Source organism: Lissotriton helveticus, chromosome 6, assembly GCF_964261635.1.
Source record: "Lissotriton helveticus chromosome 6, aLisHel1.1, whole genome shotgun sequence".
In the NCBI taxonomy this organism is placed as follows: domain Eukaryota; kingdom Metazoa; phylum Chordata; class Amphibia; order Caudata; family Salamandridae; genus Lissotriton; species Lissotriton helveticus.
In genome coordinates, this window is record NC_136067.1 from 1,388,112,082 (window position 1) to 1,388,128,984 (window position 16,903).

Consider the following 16,903-nt stretch of genomic DNA (forward strand, 5'->3'; position numbering starts at 1 on the left):
AACTGTGTAAAGTTCTGTACAGAGCACAAAAAGTTCAGAGGAGAGTTGAAAAAGGTAAATATTCTAAATCCAATAAATGTCAGCTGAACCTTTGAGTGAACAGCTTGGACAATCCCTTACTCATATAAGAAGAATGTGTTTACTAACAGACAGTGCGTTTTTTCTAAAATTCCATATTCATCATAATCAAGCTTTACTTTTTATTTCACTGCAGGCAACTAAACGGTATACTCCAATATTTTACTTACTATTGCTAATAACATTTGTCTGTTTGAAATAAATCTTTTCAAGTTTATTACCTTAAAGTAAATATGTAAAATAAGAAAATACATAAAAGGTAACATGTAATATGGCCCACTAGGCTATAGAGGGGTTCTGCTGATGTCATATACCAAGAAGGGAGGGAGGGAAAGAGCTCTGCAAACATCAAACAATGAGTTTGTGTGTGAAATTGGATTGACACTTCCCATTGGACTGGAAAACATGGTGTCCCTGTTATTTCAATAGTGCTGTCCCTATTTACAAAAAAACAAAAAGGGGGTACTTTTATTTTGTAATGGATTGTGAACAGTGCAACTGTCAGATGATGTCTTAGACACTTGTAAATGGTGATGTGGATATACACGGTCTGCAGATCTAGCAAGTAAAAATAAATATAATCTCTATATTAATGGAAGAATAGTTGCAAACTCACCTTGAATAGTGGTTGTGATTTGATAAATATATTTACTCTGCGTAGGTGCAGAAAAGGGATGTGAAGGGAGTGTGGAAAAGGTTGGAGGAGTGTAAGAAAGAATGAGAGATAAACTGCCTTGCAAATTGTGCATTGTAAATAGTCATGTATGTAAAGAATTGATTGGTGGCCTTTGTTAATCCTTGCAAAAATAGTGTTCATTTGCAATTGATAAACCTGCAAAAACAGTCATCTCACAACCCAGAGTTCAATAAGATTAGGATACTGTAAAGAAGAGGTTGTACAGTTTTTCTTTAGACGGGGGCAGAGTGCAAGGGATGAGATTGGCTTTGTAGACCATCCAAGTTCAAGTTCAAGTTCAAGTTCAAAGAGCTTTATTCGAAGTGTATAAACAATTCATAAAAGCAAATACAATAAAATCACAGTTTAAAATTCCTAGCAATTACACTCTTAATTAAAAAAAGCTAATTGTACAGTACAATAAAAATTCTTGGGAACATTTAAGAGTTCTAAGAGTACATTCAAACTAGTTAAAAAGTTAAAAATTGATACATTAATACAAACTAGAGCTAGTCAATTATAATAGACCTTCTCAGTCTTAGTATTGCTCTCAGGTACAGAGTTACAGTGTTGATAGGATAATAATCCTCCAGAGTCCTTAACTTATTATATGCTTCTCTAGAGTTTCTTACACCCCAAGATAACAAGAGAGGTCTCAAGATTTGCCGCCTCGTATGGCTATAGAGGGTGCAATAAAGGATACAATGAATATTTGATTGGAGTGAGACCTCATCACAGGGACAAATTCTATTTTCTCTCGTCCAATCATTACATCGAGGCAGGGTTACTAATCTATAGAAAGTTTCTAAACGGAAACATGTTAGGAGCCTGCGATAAAAAAAAGGTTGGTCTACTACGAGGTATAACTGGATGTCCCTGTGCAGTGTAACGTCATCATGGTTGCTGACGGTTATCTTGGTCCTTTCTTCCTTCCATCTTTTCATTTCAAGATATTCTAATAGATGTTTTTTTAGAACAGATCTTGAGATGAACTCCATGGTAGTTGGATTTGAGAAGTATTCAGGATGACCTATTTCAAATGCAAGATTTTTTATATAAGAAAACCATGTAATGTTTTTTGCTCCATCACAGACCAAACAATCCTCTATAATATTTCTATTTAATTCTGTGGCCGGGTTGGTCCAGACATTATGCCAGAGTAGGATCGGCGCCATTTTTATGATGTCTGAAATGTGATGTAGGGCAAGTTCGGCATGGAGCACATATGTAGATGTGCTCATCGGCACTGCCAATAGGTATCGGAGGAACTTGTTTTCAATACGTTGAATAGTTTTCACAGACTGTGATCCCCATAAGCCCGCCCCAAACGTTCCAATTGAGACGCATTTCACTTTAAATATTTGCACAAGCTCCCTTGCTGGCCTAGACCCTAGCTTTTTGGCAAAGTTTGAGAGTGCTCCAGTTGCTCTATTAAATGCTAGAGCACTCGCATTTACAGCGGGCTTCCATGTGCCCTGTCTATCGAAGTGCACTCCCAGGTAACAGAATATATCCGCTAACTCCACACGCCTGTCTTCAAGGGTGATCCGACAAGGTGCTCTACGTTTGTTCGGTCCACATGACATGGTAAATGTCTTAGAAACATTTACGTGTAGCCCCCTTTCCCTCATGTAATATGAGAAAGTCTCTACTGCCTTTTGTAGTCCCCTCCTTGTCTGTGATAAGATGGCCGCATCATCAGCGTAGAGGAGAATGGGAATGGGGTTACCTTTAACTACTGGATAATCGTAGTAGTGTTGTGTAAGAAAGGAACCCACATCATTTATATATAAATTAAAAAGCAGGCCATCCACTAATTGGTAGAAGCCAAGTAGATAAAATGTACTGAGACAAAGAAAGTACTAAAAAAAATGGTGGCCTTTCAAATCCTGTGTCACTTACCATTTCGCCAGAATAAAGTAGAAAGCTGTTGTCCTGCCTTATTATTGCCTCTCGGGTGGGCCAGCGTGGCTGCTGAAGTGGTAAAAAATGGCATGAGGTAAAACGTTCTCCAAGGCCCACTTCCATTATCCACACAACACCATTCCCTTAATGAAAAACCCTCATCAAAGTGTTTAGCAGCGCCCACGCTTAAGAAGTTGAGTTTATCTACCTGATGCAATCTCTTAAATTGTATGACAAGCATGTGCATGTAAATGTAGAAATATGGATGTGGTTAAAAATAGCGAGCCAAAAAATATCCAATGTGTATGAAGATCTATACCTATTGAACTTATTTACACTTTATTTGTAGGCTGTGTAGGTAAGGTAGGAAGTGCCAGAAATTAAATGGGGAAACTAAAAGAGGAAGGACATCTAATCCAGACATAAGGATTGGGAGCAGGGTGTGGGGAATAACATTTATAGTGGATCCAATGTTAGAGAACATGCATGGAGGGCAACTGAAAGACCCAAATACCTTTCTCCAATTCCTCCATTAAAATACTTTTTCACTTACGCATACTCTTCCAGCGTGATGTGGGATGCTCAGAATCAATGAAAAACTCCGCTGTCTCATGCGGTGTCGAGAAAGGCATACAGGAAGCTGTAAAGAATCCAAAAATGACTTTAACAAAGATTAAGGCCAACTCCAGCCGCCACTACTGAGGCTCACGTTTCTGCTCTGCCCACAACTTTGTATTTGAGGATATCAAACTATTAATATTGTCCTACCATTTTATAACAAAAACATGCTTGAATATATATGTATTATGTGTATATCATAAATGTATACACACACACATTCACATATATATGTGTATATATAGATATATACATTTATATATAGATACATTTTGAAATATATTTATATATGCCTGGGTACATGCGGGTACAGTGGCTAGCCAAATATTCACTCAGTATTGCCCTTTCTTTTGGATTGTGTATCCCTCTGTTCAGAATACATCTTTGGAAAACTTCCCTGGGAAATGAAGAAGTCCACATAAACGTTTTTAGTTTTGCAGATTTTGATGAGTCGACATCGCGTCTGGGGAATGTCAGAGGTAGTGTGCTAAAAAGCTCACTGAATCCCATGGCAGGTGTTCTCTTCCACCTGAATGTATATTCAGAATGTGTGAAGTTGCAACAGTCACTAAAGTCTTCTGAATATGATAATCTAAGAGTTTTCAATAGACTACAGACTAGATACACATTGCGTGGTGTGCGCATGTGTGTTTTTTCCTGAGATTTCTTTGCATTCCTGTAAGACCTTGGTTGTCCAGTGACATCTTATGAAGCTTGCAGGATTCCACAAGCTCCTCAAGTGACTGGGCCTAAGTCAGCAGAGATGGAGGAGGCTTCTTATGTACCAAGGAATATTTATCATGCATTAAAAGTTACTCTGGAAGAGTAGTCCCATTTATTATGGCAGCTTTGGGTGCAAAGCTTCAAAACTGGAATGAGCTTCTTCTCTGGTACTTCAATGCAGTCTTGATCCTCGACCTTCCTACCAATCTAGTCCCTGACACATTTCTGGTCTATAAATACCATGTCCTGGTGTTATCATTAAGGAGTACAAAGATTTTAATATGAAGTCAGTAGATCTTGGTAAGAGTGATAGTAGAGTTTGGAGGCTCTGGCAGAGGGCATCAAATTTACTCCAGATATTTCAGAAAACGTTGCATTCCACATCTTGTATTATAAAAGGCATCATAATTTTCATAGACTTCTTTGTACAATATATGTAAAGAACACCATATTTCTACTTGTGAATTACATTAAGATGGGCGCTACCATTAAATATGCATTTACCAAGCCAGGGAAAGTCCTATTTACTTTTGCACAGTTGAAGTTTGTACAAGCCATCAGTCTGGTCTACTTCATTAAGAGAAAGCTTACTTTCTGGTGGTGATGAGATAAACAGTTTCAAAGGTTTGCTTGGAATTTATAATTTATCCAGAACATTATGGTGTCTTTTAAATTGAGAGTGTGAATGGCTAGTTCAGCTGGTAATGTTGGAATCAAAAAAGAAAGAAACAGCAGTGATTCACATAATATCTTCCTCATACATTTTGACTATGAGTATATGGTAGTATTGCATAAACTACGCTGTATTGAGCAATATACATTGTAAATAATCATCTATTTAAAGAATGAATCAATTAGTAGCCTTTATTAACCTTAATGAAACAGCATTCATTTGAAGTCAACAAACCTTCGGAAACATTATTGTAAAAACTCAAAGAACATAATGATGTAATCACTCTTGGGTAAAATCCATTGAAGGATGAGGGAGTAAGATAAGACAATGTATGATAGAGTAGATTATGTAGTTAGTTATAGAGAGAGACAGGTGTCAAGAAATGAATGGTTTTGTCGACTACGCATTCATAGAAACCAAAAGATAAAATGTTCTGAGGCAAAGGAAATGCTCAAACACATGGTGGCCTTTGGTGCCTTGTCTCACCCTTTCGCCAGAATAAGGTAGGAGGCTTCGTCTCTCTCTCCTTATTGTGTCTGCCGGGAACCACTGTGGCTGTTGTAAAGGTAAAAATTGCATTAGACAAAACGTACTTTACGGCCCACTTTCACTTTCCACACGAAACTCCCCCTCTCTGACCACAATGAAAGACTCTCATCAAACTTTTCAGTGGCACCCAAGTTTAAGTAGGACCATGATCACACAGAGCTTGTCGCCAGCAAGTAAATCATGTGAAGTAGGAGATGACAATATTATGTAGCTGTAAAGTCATATCTTTAGCCATGGTACCCTTAAGGGTTTAAAGGCTTTAAAGATCTCCAGTGTCAGAGCAGTGTATTTGGCTAGTTTGCCTATAGACATTCCATGAGTATAAATAGACTACATGAAGTATTTTTCTGGCAGACAAATAAAACACGCAAATATGTTTAAAGAGAAATAACAGCAAGGATGCATGTTCACCTTGTTAGAATGTAAGGGAGTGGACAGGGAGCCTAAGCGGCCATCTTGGTTGCTAGCGTAGCTCCTCCAGTAAATAAAATGTAACCTGTTTTTTAATTTAATTGCATTACAGCCCCGACTCCTATATTTTATTTTACTAGATTTTCTCTTCCTGCTGTTTTTCTTTTTCCTGCACTGAAGCGTCTTTTAAAAACATTTCATTTAAATTATCGTAATGTCTTTAGAGGTGAGCGAGCCACTGAAAGGTCGAGCCAGGCTCAAGTATAAAGCGTGGCTCTGGCTCACTCAGCTCGAGGTCCTGTTGGAACCTCGAGCCCATGACGAGTCAAGCTTTCAAGTACCTTGTGCCTTTTGCCTGGGCGTTGCATTACGGCCAGAGCTGCAGACTTGTGTTTGAGTCTCGGCGGCTGCTCAACATCCTGTGATTTTGGGCAAACCAATTGCATCTCCCACAATCCCCATCCCCATATAAATGGCGGCCCTGTGCTATACAAATGTTACTATTGAAAAGCCTCCAATACCTGTGGGTGGAGTTCTCACGAATTAGAAACTGCAGAAAAATGCACACAGAAAAAACAAAGCCTTAGCTTAAAGGAAGACAAATAGATGACAATATGTAGGGTATTTGGTAGAAAGTGAAACGCGAACACGTGGATAGATCAAGGCTTCCCCTCGTAAATCGACTGATTTTAGGTAAATATTTTATTTCATCAAAACTCATTTTCCTTGATTATCGGGTAAGAAAGTACTCTCAAATATGTGTGTTCTGTAGAAAAACCTATTGTGCGTGATTTTTTACGCTGCAATGTTCCTCTTCTAGAATACTGTGGACCACGTTCAGGTTTATATGACAACTGTCAAGTTTCTTATTTCACTAATGGTGCATGTTTAACAACCGTCAGATAAATAAGTGCTTCCCAGTGCATTGTTATAATGTGACCTATTAATAATAATAATAATAATAATAATAATACTGATACTTTTAGAGCGCGAACAGCGACCTCACCTGGAGGTGTCCCCGCCGCTATGTGATCAGCTTAGCAGAACAAGTAGCAAAAAAGGAGGTTTAGATTTTCTGCATAAAGAGCCAAGTTTTTAATTGCTTCTTAAATCCAGATTCTGACGTTGCAGACTGGACGGAGGGCGGTAGAGCGTTCCACAATTTCACCGTGCCAGCAGAAAAGGACCTGCCTCCAAGTCGAGCCTTTCTGACTCGTGGAGCGTGTAACTGGAGCAGGAAGTTAGAGCGCAGGAGCCTCGCTTGGTGGTAGCGGGGGAGTCTCCGTTTTAGATATTTGGGGCAGGTACCCCGTAGTGCTCTAAAAGCCAGGGTCAGAGCATTAAATTTGATTCTGCTTGCCACTGGGAGCCAGTGCAGCTTGCGCAGATGCGGAGAGACACACTGTCTAAAAGGGATATGCTTTATCAGCCTCGCAGCCGCATTCTGCACGGTCTGCAATCGTTGAATCAAATATTTTGGTAAGCCAAGGTAGAGGCCGTTCGCGTAGTCCAGCCTAGATGTAACAGTCGCATGGACTACCGTTTTGCGGCACTCTTCTGGCAATAGAGAGAGAAACTTGCGGAGATTCCTGAGTTTATGTAGACACCCTGCTGTGACCTGCTGAATGTGGGAAGAGAAGGAGAGACTATCATCCCATCTCACCCCCAAGTTCTTTGCATTAGTGCTGGGGATCGGCGGAGGGCCCATTTCAGATGGCCAGCACAGGTCCAGTGGGGGACGACTTTCTTTGCCAAAATGACCACCTCGGTCTTACCTGCATTCAGTTTTAATTTGTTGGTGTTCATCCAACTAGCTACATCACGGAGGCAGCCCTTAAATTTGCTAAATGCTATCTCTGACACTTCTTAATAGGGGAAGACTAGTTGTGTATCGTCAGCGTACGAAATCGCCTTGATCCCCCATTTGGCAATCAGGGTGAAGAGTGGAGCTAGATAAACATTGAAAAGTAGAGGGCTAAGAGCTGACCCCTGGGGAACTCCACACCAGGGGCGTTTTGGTTTAGAGGAGAAGAAACCCAAAGCCACTTTCTGGGAGCGGTCGGTTAGATAGGAGTGGAGCCAACCCAGTGTTTTGTCTTTTAGACCGATATCCTCTAGCCGTTGTAGCAATCTGCCGTGGTCCACAGTGTCGAACGCTGCAGATAGATCCAGGAGCACCAGCATTGCTGATGCTCCTGAATCTAAGGACCACCTAATCGACTCAGCCACCTCGATGAGGGCGGTCTCGGTACTGAAACCTGATCTAAAACCTGATTGAGTTTCCTGTAGGATCCTGTTTTCCTCAATAAAGCTATTCAGTTGGCGTTGTATCAGTTTTTCAAGCATTTTGCCTGGGGCTGCTAATAGGGAGATCGGGCGGAGATTGCTAAGGTCCTCAGGCGCACCATTAGGTATTTTTTTCAAGGGGAGAAGTGTGGCACGTTTCCATCACTTGGGGAACCCCCCAGATGCAATGGACATGTTCCAAATGTGTAGGAATGTCATTGCAATTGAGCCTGACATCATATTCCAGAGCTTGGGTGGGCAGGGATCATCCGGGGCCCCTGATTTACATTTTTTTTATTTCCTTCAGTGCCTCAGAAAAAAAAATAGAGTGAAATTGAGCTAGGGTCGGGGTGGGTACGCTGTCTTCAACCGTGTCCGCCATTACTGTGGGGCCAGGATCAGTAAAAGTATCATAAACTTTCGTAATTTTCTTGTCAAAGAAGTCCGAGATGTCGTCGCAGAGTCTCTCTGATGGAGTGACTTCTGTCTCAATGACTCTCGGTTTAAAAACAGGATTGGACAATCTTAAAGACTTCTTTGCTCGATTAACAATTAATGTCAAAGCTTCTACATGTTAAAGAAATGCACTTCTTTAAGAGATTTTCTCATGCATTCTAGTAATTGTAGTCGTGCAGAAAATAATTATTGCACTCGATATCAGTTACTTTTTGCAGCCTTTCAAAGTACTGGTTGGTGTAACGGTGACAAGTAGCCACAGGGTAATCCTAACCACAAGTCATGTAACAAGTTGTAGTGGCAGAGGAGTAAATATTTCAGCATCTCCTCCCCCCCCAAAATATTCTTAAAAATCACGTCTGAAAAACGCCAACCCTATTTGCGTGCACAGTTTTCTACCGAGTTGCACTTGTCTATATTTGTGAGGTGGTGGCAGCTCTCATATTGAAATATTGTTTTTAATTTTGATGTGGTGGCACCTTAGGACAGCAATGTAATTTGTATTGTAGAAGTTGGGGTGTGGTATGAAGTGACATTACACTTCACGTGTTCCTCATAAAGTCAATCTGAAGTATGGACTTGGCTTTTTGTTTTTGTGTTTTCTTTAGCATGTTCAGTTATATTGGCCTGACTGTATCCAGTTCAAACTCTTGGATCTTTTCCCATTCTTTATATTTATTTTACTTCTGTTCTTTGTTAAGCTCATGCTTTTATTCCATTAGATGGGCCAGGCGTGGATACATTTTTAACACTAAATGGCAAGACCGCTTGCAATGCAAATGCTTGTTTGTATTTGCACTCTGATCTCACTGCCCATATGCGTGTGCTCACTAATAATGAAGAATGTCCTGAGAGTTCTCATCTAGAGCTGATTGTAAGGTTTTATCCACTATTGCCCACTGAAAAAGTGTGTTAACATTAGTTGATACCATGTGCTGAGAGCATAACCCATTAATTGACTACCATTTATGTGAGGGGACATGACAAGGACAACAGGCAATTTTGAGCTTTTACGAGTGAGCATGCAGAGAATCTATTAGCACCCATTATAGGAAGGCCAAAAAGCCATTTGCAACTGCTGATTTCCAGACCTTCACTGAACCTGGAAAACAGGCAAATAAGAATACTTAGTGTGACCATTCTACTGCCTTGGACTAGCTGAGCCAGTTTCAGGATTCCAGAGAGCATTCTAATAATGATTGTATTAAAAAAAGTGTCCATCCACTGGAATAATAGCTGAATAGGAAAATCTTGAGAATTTGATACCACGCATAGAAAATATATTTTTGGTAATGTTTATTTCTAAGAACGCTCTTTCACTGACTATAATAAGGAATAAAAACAACAAACATTCATACAGGGTACACAAACATCTTTACTTCTATGTTCCTCAAATTAGCTAGACATTGATTCCTTCAAATGTGTTGCCATGAACAACAGGCATTCACTCCATACTGCCTCTCAGCATCAATCAATCAGTAGGTTTGTATAGCACTTCTTGTCACGTGTGAGGGTATACAGGCGATGGCAGGGTCCAGTTGATTAGCCAAATAGAGTGTCTTCAGGGACTTTCAGAACTCTGAAAGAGATGGGGAAGTCCGGAGATAAAGGGGTAGCTCATTCCATGTCTTTGTTGCTGGGTAGGAGAAGGCGCGACCTCTGTATCTGCTACATCAGATGCGGGGGTAAAGTTTAGAGAAGGAAGTGGAGTGGAGATGTATGGTGGGCTGATGTAAGTGCAGTCGATGGTTCAAGTAGGCGGATCCGCAGTTGTGTAGGGCCTTGTATGCGTGGGCCAGGAGTTTGATACCCAGCATCTTTTCTTTACAGGGAGCCAGTTCATTTCCCTGAGGTACGGGTTGATGTGGGTTTGTCCAGGGTGTTCCAGGGCAACTCTGGCTGCTGTGTTCTGTATTGTCTGTAGTCGGTTCTTAGCGTGGTCAGTGAGGGTCTGAGTTAAAAGGTCCACCATGATGCATCTAAGGGGGAGCTTTTGTTTCTGAAGATCAGTACCTCTGTATTGTCTAAGTTGAGCTTCAGGCAGATGTCCTTCATCTAGTTGGCAACCTATGTAATGCAGTTGTGGAAGTTGTTCTTGATGTTGGTGGTATCTACATAGAGGGAGAGGATGAGTTGTGTATCATTGGCGGAGGATATGATGCCAGTCAATGTGTTTTTATTATGCTGAACAGAGGTGTCATGTAAGTGATAAAGAGGGTGGGGATGAGTGAGGATCCAATGGGTACTCCAAAGTTGATTTCCTTTGGTTCGAAGGTGAAGGGTAGAATTACTTTTTGCATTCTTCTGGTGAGGAGAGGCGATCCAGCTGAGAGCCGCTCCTTGGATGCTTCTGTTGTGCAGCCTTGTGATGAGTGTTTGGTGGGAGACCTTTTGTATGGGTCTCCCACCATATAAGAGGTTTATGACGATCAGAGCCATAAAAGAGGTTTATGAGGATCAGAGCCACAGTCTCTCATGTAAATTAGGTCTTGGATGTCGTCGGTAGCCACCATGAGGACTGTCTTTGTGTTGTGGTTGCTGCAGTATCCAGATTGAGAGGAATCACGTAGGCGGTTCTGTTCCGGATGTGAGGAGAGTTGTTGGTGGAGGACTTTTTCTAATACTTTGGGCAGGAATGGGAGCAGGGAGATTGGCTGTCAGTTTTGGATTTCAGTGGGATCTGCTAATGGTTTTTAGTAGGGGTTGAGTTTTGCATGTTTCCAGTCTTTGGGGAAGGTGGCTGTTGAGTTGTTGAACAAGGCAATGGGAAGGCGGCTGATTTCATTACAAGACCGGAGGCTACCATTATGCAATAACCTTTTATCGCTGCCCCAACAGTCAGCCCTTTAAAGAACAGTAATACATCAGAAAGCAATAGAATGTCTGGACAATATGTATGTCCAGAGTCATCATCCTCTTTTATTCGCTGCTTCATTGCAGATAAGTAGTTCTGCTATTTCTTTGTTTGGTGCTACTTATTGATTGCTGTTAAAGATCATATCTAGTCTTTAGTCATAGCGTGGGACTTCCGTTCCAATTTATAGTTAGGCCTGGTAAGATTTTAGGAAATTGAGTTCAATCTTTGTTTAATATTGTGTCAATAGCTGCTTGACTTGTGTCAATACCTGCTTGTATGACCGCTGGTCATTTGCCTGAGTATATTCGTATTACATGAGGGCCCAGCCTGCAAATCCGGCCTCTTGGTCTCTGATCGGCTTCTTTGCCAATAGTCAGACTGCTTCTATTTCAGTGCCGGCTTTCATGTATGACCACTTGCTCCTCAGTGCGATCACTGGCCCACAGCAATCTCACACCTTCGCTTTCCCCTGCTTTGGGAATGGGCGATTGCGGGAGGTTCGGGTCTGTGATTGGGCAAATATTTGAATATCAAAGATTACTAGAAATCCTCATTCGGAGATTTCAGGCTAGTTGCCTGGCCGCATCGGTGGAGTCCAAGTGCAACCCTTACAACCTAAGATCCAGGCTATTCTGGACTGGGAGTGTCCAACAACCTAGATCCAAGTCAATGCATTCCTTGGTTTGACTCTGTATTATAGGAGGTTTGTGAAGGAGGTATGGATCCATTTTGACACCCCTGACAGAACTCACCTCCAAAAAAATGCCCAAGAAAGTAAACTCGACAGTTAGCTGTCAAAACGCTTTTGACACCCTGAAAGAGGCAATAAGCTCAGCACCCATTCTCACAACTCCAGACTACACCAATCAGTTAATTGAGCAGACTGACTGCTCTCCACAATTGATCCCTCTCCTATCACTAGGCCACACTTCTCAAATCACTTGTCTTAAGTAAGGAATGGCTACATAATGATCAACGTTTTCTTTATTACATCATGCAGACTAGCAGATGAAATAATATTTACCTGGAATGCTAATGGCATCAGGAATCCTTAAAGAGTCACTCACTTTAAATAGATCTTAACATTAGAAGAGAATCCCACATCACCTAGGTATAACACACGTATGTTGACCTTTGCACTTCAAAGCAGTACTTTCAAGGGAGATGTTACTGAAGCTCCGATTTGCAAAATATGCAGAGGGCACAAGGTTGTCACTTGGCAGTCATATCTTCAGTTCTGAAACATTCAGTGTATCCTAGAGGGTATGGCTATTACCAGGACAAACATGGCATTCCATTTGTCCCCTTTATGTGGTGTCACTCTGGGACAGGAACGTTTTAAACGGCCAACATCAAATTCAAGGCAAAACAGAAATCTTAGAAGCTTATCGTATCCAACGCAAATTTCTATCATTTGGGGCACTGCTGCAGGTGATGTGAAAATAACTACTTTGTTGAACAATCAAGAAATCAAGTCAAATATTATGTTTCAGGTAGAAAGTACATCAATGTCAGTGTAAAAAATGATTTGAAAAATGTGGCCCAAGATAAGTGAGCATGAATAGCAATGAGTGACTTTTGGTCAAGACATTATTGGAAAGACAAATGCTTTCGTATCACCAGTAATCAGACAGAATACAGATGTGCTGCCCAAAGAAGAAGCTCTGTAGAGTGCTCATTCTAGGCCCCTTTGCCTGGCTTAGGGGATCTGTTTTTTTCACGAGAGAATCTTATATACTTATTTTGAGTTAAAATATTCAATTCATGCTTGTGTTTTAATATATGAAAAGCAAGCATCTTGCCACTCTTCTGCATACACATAGCAAAGATGTGAATGGCTATCCTGCTACAGGACTTTTCGCTTATCAAAGCATCTCATTATTTCTGCATATCTCTAAATTGTTGTGGCAGCAGTTTACTTTGTGAATGTTTAGCTTGAAGATATTCCATCATAGTGGTACTCAGCATCCTGAATTGCATAATCAAAAATGGACGATTGTCCTTCAGATTTCAGCTTTAAATGTGTCTCACTCAAAAAATATGTAACAGGAATACATCCATGGAGGATAAAGGAAACACAAAAATGCATAATTAATTCCCCCCAATGACATCCCCTTTTACTTACCCAGTTTCCTTCAGAATTGTACAGTGCGACATTGAACATTACATAGTTGCTCCGCTGTGTAATTCGGGCTTGGAATGTGCAGACTCTTAGCTGTAAATACACAAAAAAGAGAGCCCGGCACAACCCAGTACAAGGCCCACCTTCAGTAACCGCCATCTCTGCCCTCCACAATTGATCCCTCTCCTATCAATAGACCACACTTCCCAAATCACTCGTCTTAAGTAAGGAATGGCTACATAATGATCAAAGTTTTCTTTATTACATCATGCGGAATAGCAGATGAAATAATATTTACCCGGAATGCTATTGGCATCAGGAATCTTTAAAGAGTCACTCACTTTAAATAGATATTAACATTAGAAGAGAATCCCACATCATCTAGGTATAACACACCTATGTTGACCTTTGCACTTCAAAGCAGTACCTTCAAGGGAGATGTTACTGAAGCTCCAATTTGCAAAATATGCAGAGGGCACAAGGTTATCACTTTGCAGCCATATCTTCAGTTCAGCAACATTCACTGTATCCTACAAGGTATGGATATTACCAGCACAAACATGACATTCCATTTGTCCCCTTTATGTGGTGTCACTCTGGAACAGGAACGTTTTAAATGGCCAACATAAATTCAAGGCAAAAAAGAAATCTAATAAGCTCATTGTATCCAACGCAAATTTGTATCATTTGGGGCACTGCTGCAGATGATATGAAAATAACTACTTTGTTGAACAATCAAGCAATCAAGTCAAATATTATGTATCAGGTAGAAAGTACTGCAAGGTCACTGTACAAAATGATGTTTGAAAAATGTGTCCCAAGATAAGTGAGCATAAATAGCAATGAGTGACTTTTGGTCAAGACATTATTAGAAAGACAAATACTTTCGTATCACCAGTAATCAGACAGAATACAGATGTGCTGCCCAAAAAAGAAGCTCTGTAGACTGATCATGCTAGGCCCCTTTGCCTGGCTGTAGAGGATCTGTTTTTTAACAAGACAATCTTATATATTTATTTTGAGTTAAAATTGTCAATTCATGCTTGTGCTTTAATTGATGAAAAGCAAGCATCTTGCCACTCTTCTGCATACACATAGCAAAGATGTGAATGGCTATCCTGCTACAGGACTTTTGGCTCATCAAAGCATCTCATTATTTCTGCATATCTCTAAATTGTTGTGGCAGCAGTTTACTTTGTGAATGTTTAGCTTGAAGACATTCCATCCTCCTGAATTGCACAATCAAAAATGGACGATTGTCCTTCAGATTTCAGCTTTAAATGTGTCTCACACAAAAAATATGTAACAGAAATATATCCATGGAGGATAAAGGAAACACAAAAATGCATAAGTAATTCCCCCCAATGACATCCCCTCTTACTTACCCAGTTTCCTTCAGAATTGTACAGTGCGTCACTGAACATTACATAGTTGCTCCACTGTGTAATTCGGACTTGGACTGTCCAGACTCTTAGCTGTAAATACACGAGAAAGAGAGCCAGGCACAACCCAGTACAAGGCCCACCTTCAGTAACCGCCATCTCTGCCCTCCACAATTGATCCCTCTCCTATCACTAGACCACACTTCTCAAATCACTCGTCTTAAGTAAGGAATGGCTACATAATGATCAACGATTTCTTTATTACATCATGCGGAATAGCAGATGAAATAATATCTACCTGGAATGCTATTGGCATCAGGAATCCTTAAAGAGTCACCCACTTTAAATAGATCTTAACATTAGAAGAGAATCCCACATCATCTAGGTATAACACACCTATGTTGACCTTTGCACTTCAAAGCAGTGCCTTCAAGGGAGATGTTACTGAAGCTCCAATTTGCAAAATATGCAGAGGGGACAAGGTTATCATTTTGCAGTCATATCTTCAATTCTGCAACATTCAGTGTATCCTAGAAGGTATGGCTATTACCAGGACAAACATGGAATTATATTTGCCCCCTTTATGTGGTGTCACTCTGGGACAGGAACGTTTTAAATGGCCAACATACAGTTCAAGGCAAAACAGAAATCTTAGAAGCTTATCGTATCCAACGCAAATTTCTATCATTTGGGGCACTGCTGCAGGTGATATGAAAATAACTAAGTTGTTGAACAATCAAGCAATCAAGTCAAATATTATGTTTCAGGTAGAAAGTACTTCAATGTCACAGTAAAAGATGTTGTTTGAAGAATGTGGCCCAGGATAAGTGAGCATGAATAGCAATGAGTGACTTTTGGTCAAGCCATTATTAGAAAGACAACTGATTTGGTATCCCCAGTAATCAGACAGAATACAGATGTGCTGCCCAAAAAAGAAGCTCTGTAGAGTGCTCATTCTAGGCCCCTTTGCCTGACATAGGGGATCTGTTTTTTTCAACAGAGAATCTTATATACTTATTTTGAGTTAAAATATTCAATTCATGCTTGTGTTTTAATATATGAAAAGCAAGCATCTTGCCACTCTTCTGCATACACATAGCAAAGATGTGAATGGCTATCCTGCTACAGGACTTTTCGCTCATCAAAGCATCTCATTATTTCTGCATATCTCTAAATTGTTGTGGCAGCAGTTTACTTTGTGAATGTTTAGCTTGAAGATACTCCATCATAGCGGTACTCAGCATCCTGAATTGCATAATCAATATTGGACGATTGTCCTACAGATTTCAGCTTTAAATGTGTCTCACACAAAAAATATGTAACAGAAATACATCCATGGAGGATAAAGGAAACACAAAAATGCATAAGTAATTCCCCCCATGACATCCCCTCTTACTTACCCAGTTTCCTTCAGAATTGTACAGTGCAACACTGAACATTACATAGTTGCTCCACCGTGTATTTCGGGCTTGGAATGTCCAGACTCTTAGCTGTAAATACACAAAAAAGAGAGCCAGGCACAACCCAGTACAAGGCCCACCTTCAGTAACCGCCATCTTTGCCCTCCACAATTGATCCCTCTCCTATCACTAGATCACACTTCCCAAATCACTCGTCTTAAGTAAGGAATGGCTACATAATGATCAATGTTTTCTTTATTACATCATGCGGAATAGCAGATGAAATAATATTTACCTGGAATGCAATTGGCATCAGGAATCCTGAAAGAGTCACTCACTTTAAATAGATCTTAACATTAGAAGAGAATCCCACATCATCTAGGTATAACACACGTATGTTGACCTTTGCACTTCAAAGCAGTACCTTCAAGGGAGATGTTACTGAAGCTCCAATTTGCAAAATATTCAGAAGGGAACAAGGTTATCATTTTGCAGTCATATCTTCAGTTCTGCAACATTCAGTGTATCCTAGAAGGTATAGATAATACCAACACAAACACGGCATTCCATTTGTCTCCTTTATGTGGTTTCACTAGGGACGGAAACGTTTGAAACCGCCAACATGAAGTTCAAGGCTAAACAGAAATCTTAGAAGTTATCGTATCCAACGGAAATTTCTATCATTTGGGGCACTGCTGCAGGTGATATGAAAATAACGACGTTGTTGAACAACCAAAAAATCAAGTCAAATATTATGTTTCAGGTAG

At 40.4% G+C, this 16,903-nt stretch overlaps 2 protein-coding genes across 2 annotated transcripts in view; both read right to left on the bottom strand.

The window, feature by feature from the left end:
- The window catches only part of LOC144761751 (uncharacterized), a 1,311,126-nt gene that overhangs the window by 89,924 nt on the left and 1,204,299 nt on the right, over positions 1-16,903 (bottom strand). The window lies entirely within an intron of this gene.
- LOC144761391 (uncharacterized) overlaps positions 1-16,903 on the bottom strand; it is a 201,722-nt gene that overhangs the window by 81,079 nt on the left and 103,740 nt on the right. The window contains exons 9-12 of the mRNA XM_078646791.1: positions 16,137-16,226; positions 13,358-13,447; positions 5,160-5,228; positions 3,213-3,299 (exon numbers count right to left, since the gene is read on the bottom strand). Of these exons, the coding sequence (XP_078502917.1) occupies positions 3,213-3,299; positions 5,160-5,228; positions 13,358-13,447; positions 16,137-16,226 (336 nt within the window). The remainder of the gene's footprint in view (positions 1-3,212; positions 3,300-5,159; positions 5,229-13,357; positions 13,448-16,136; positions 16,227-16,903) is intronic.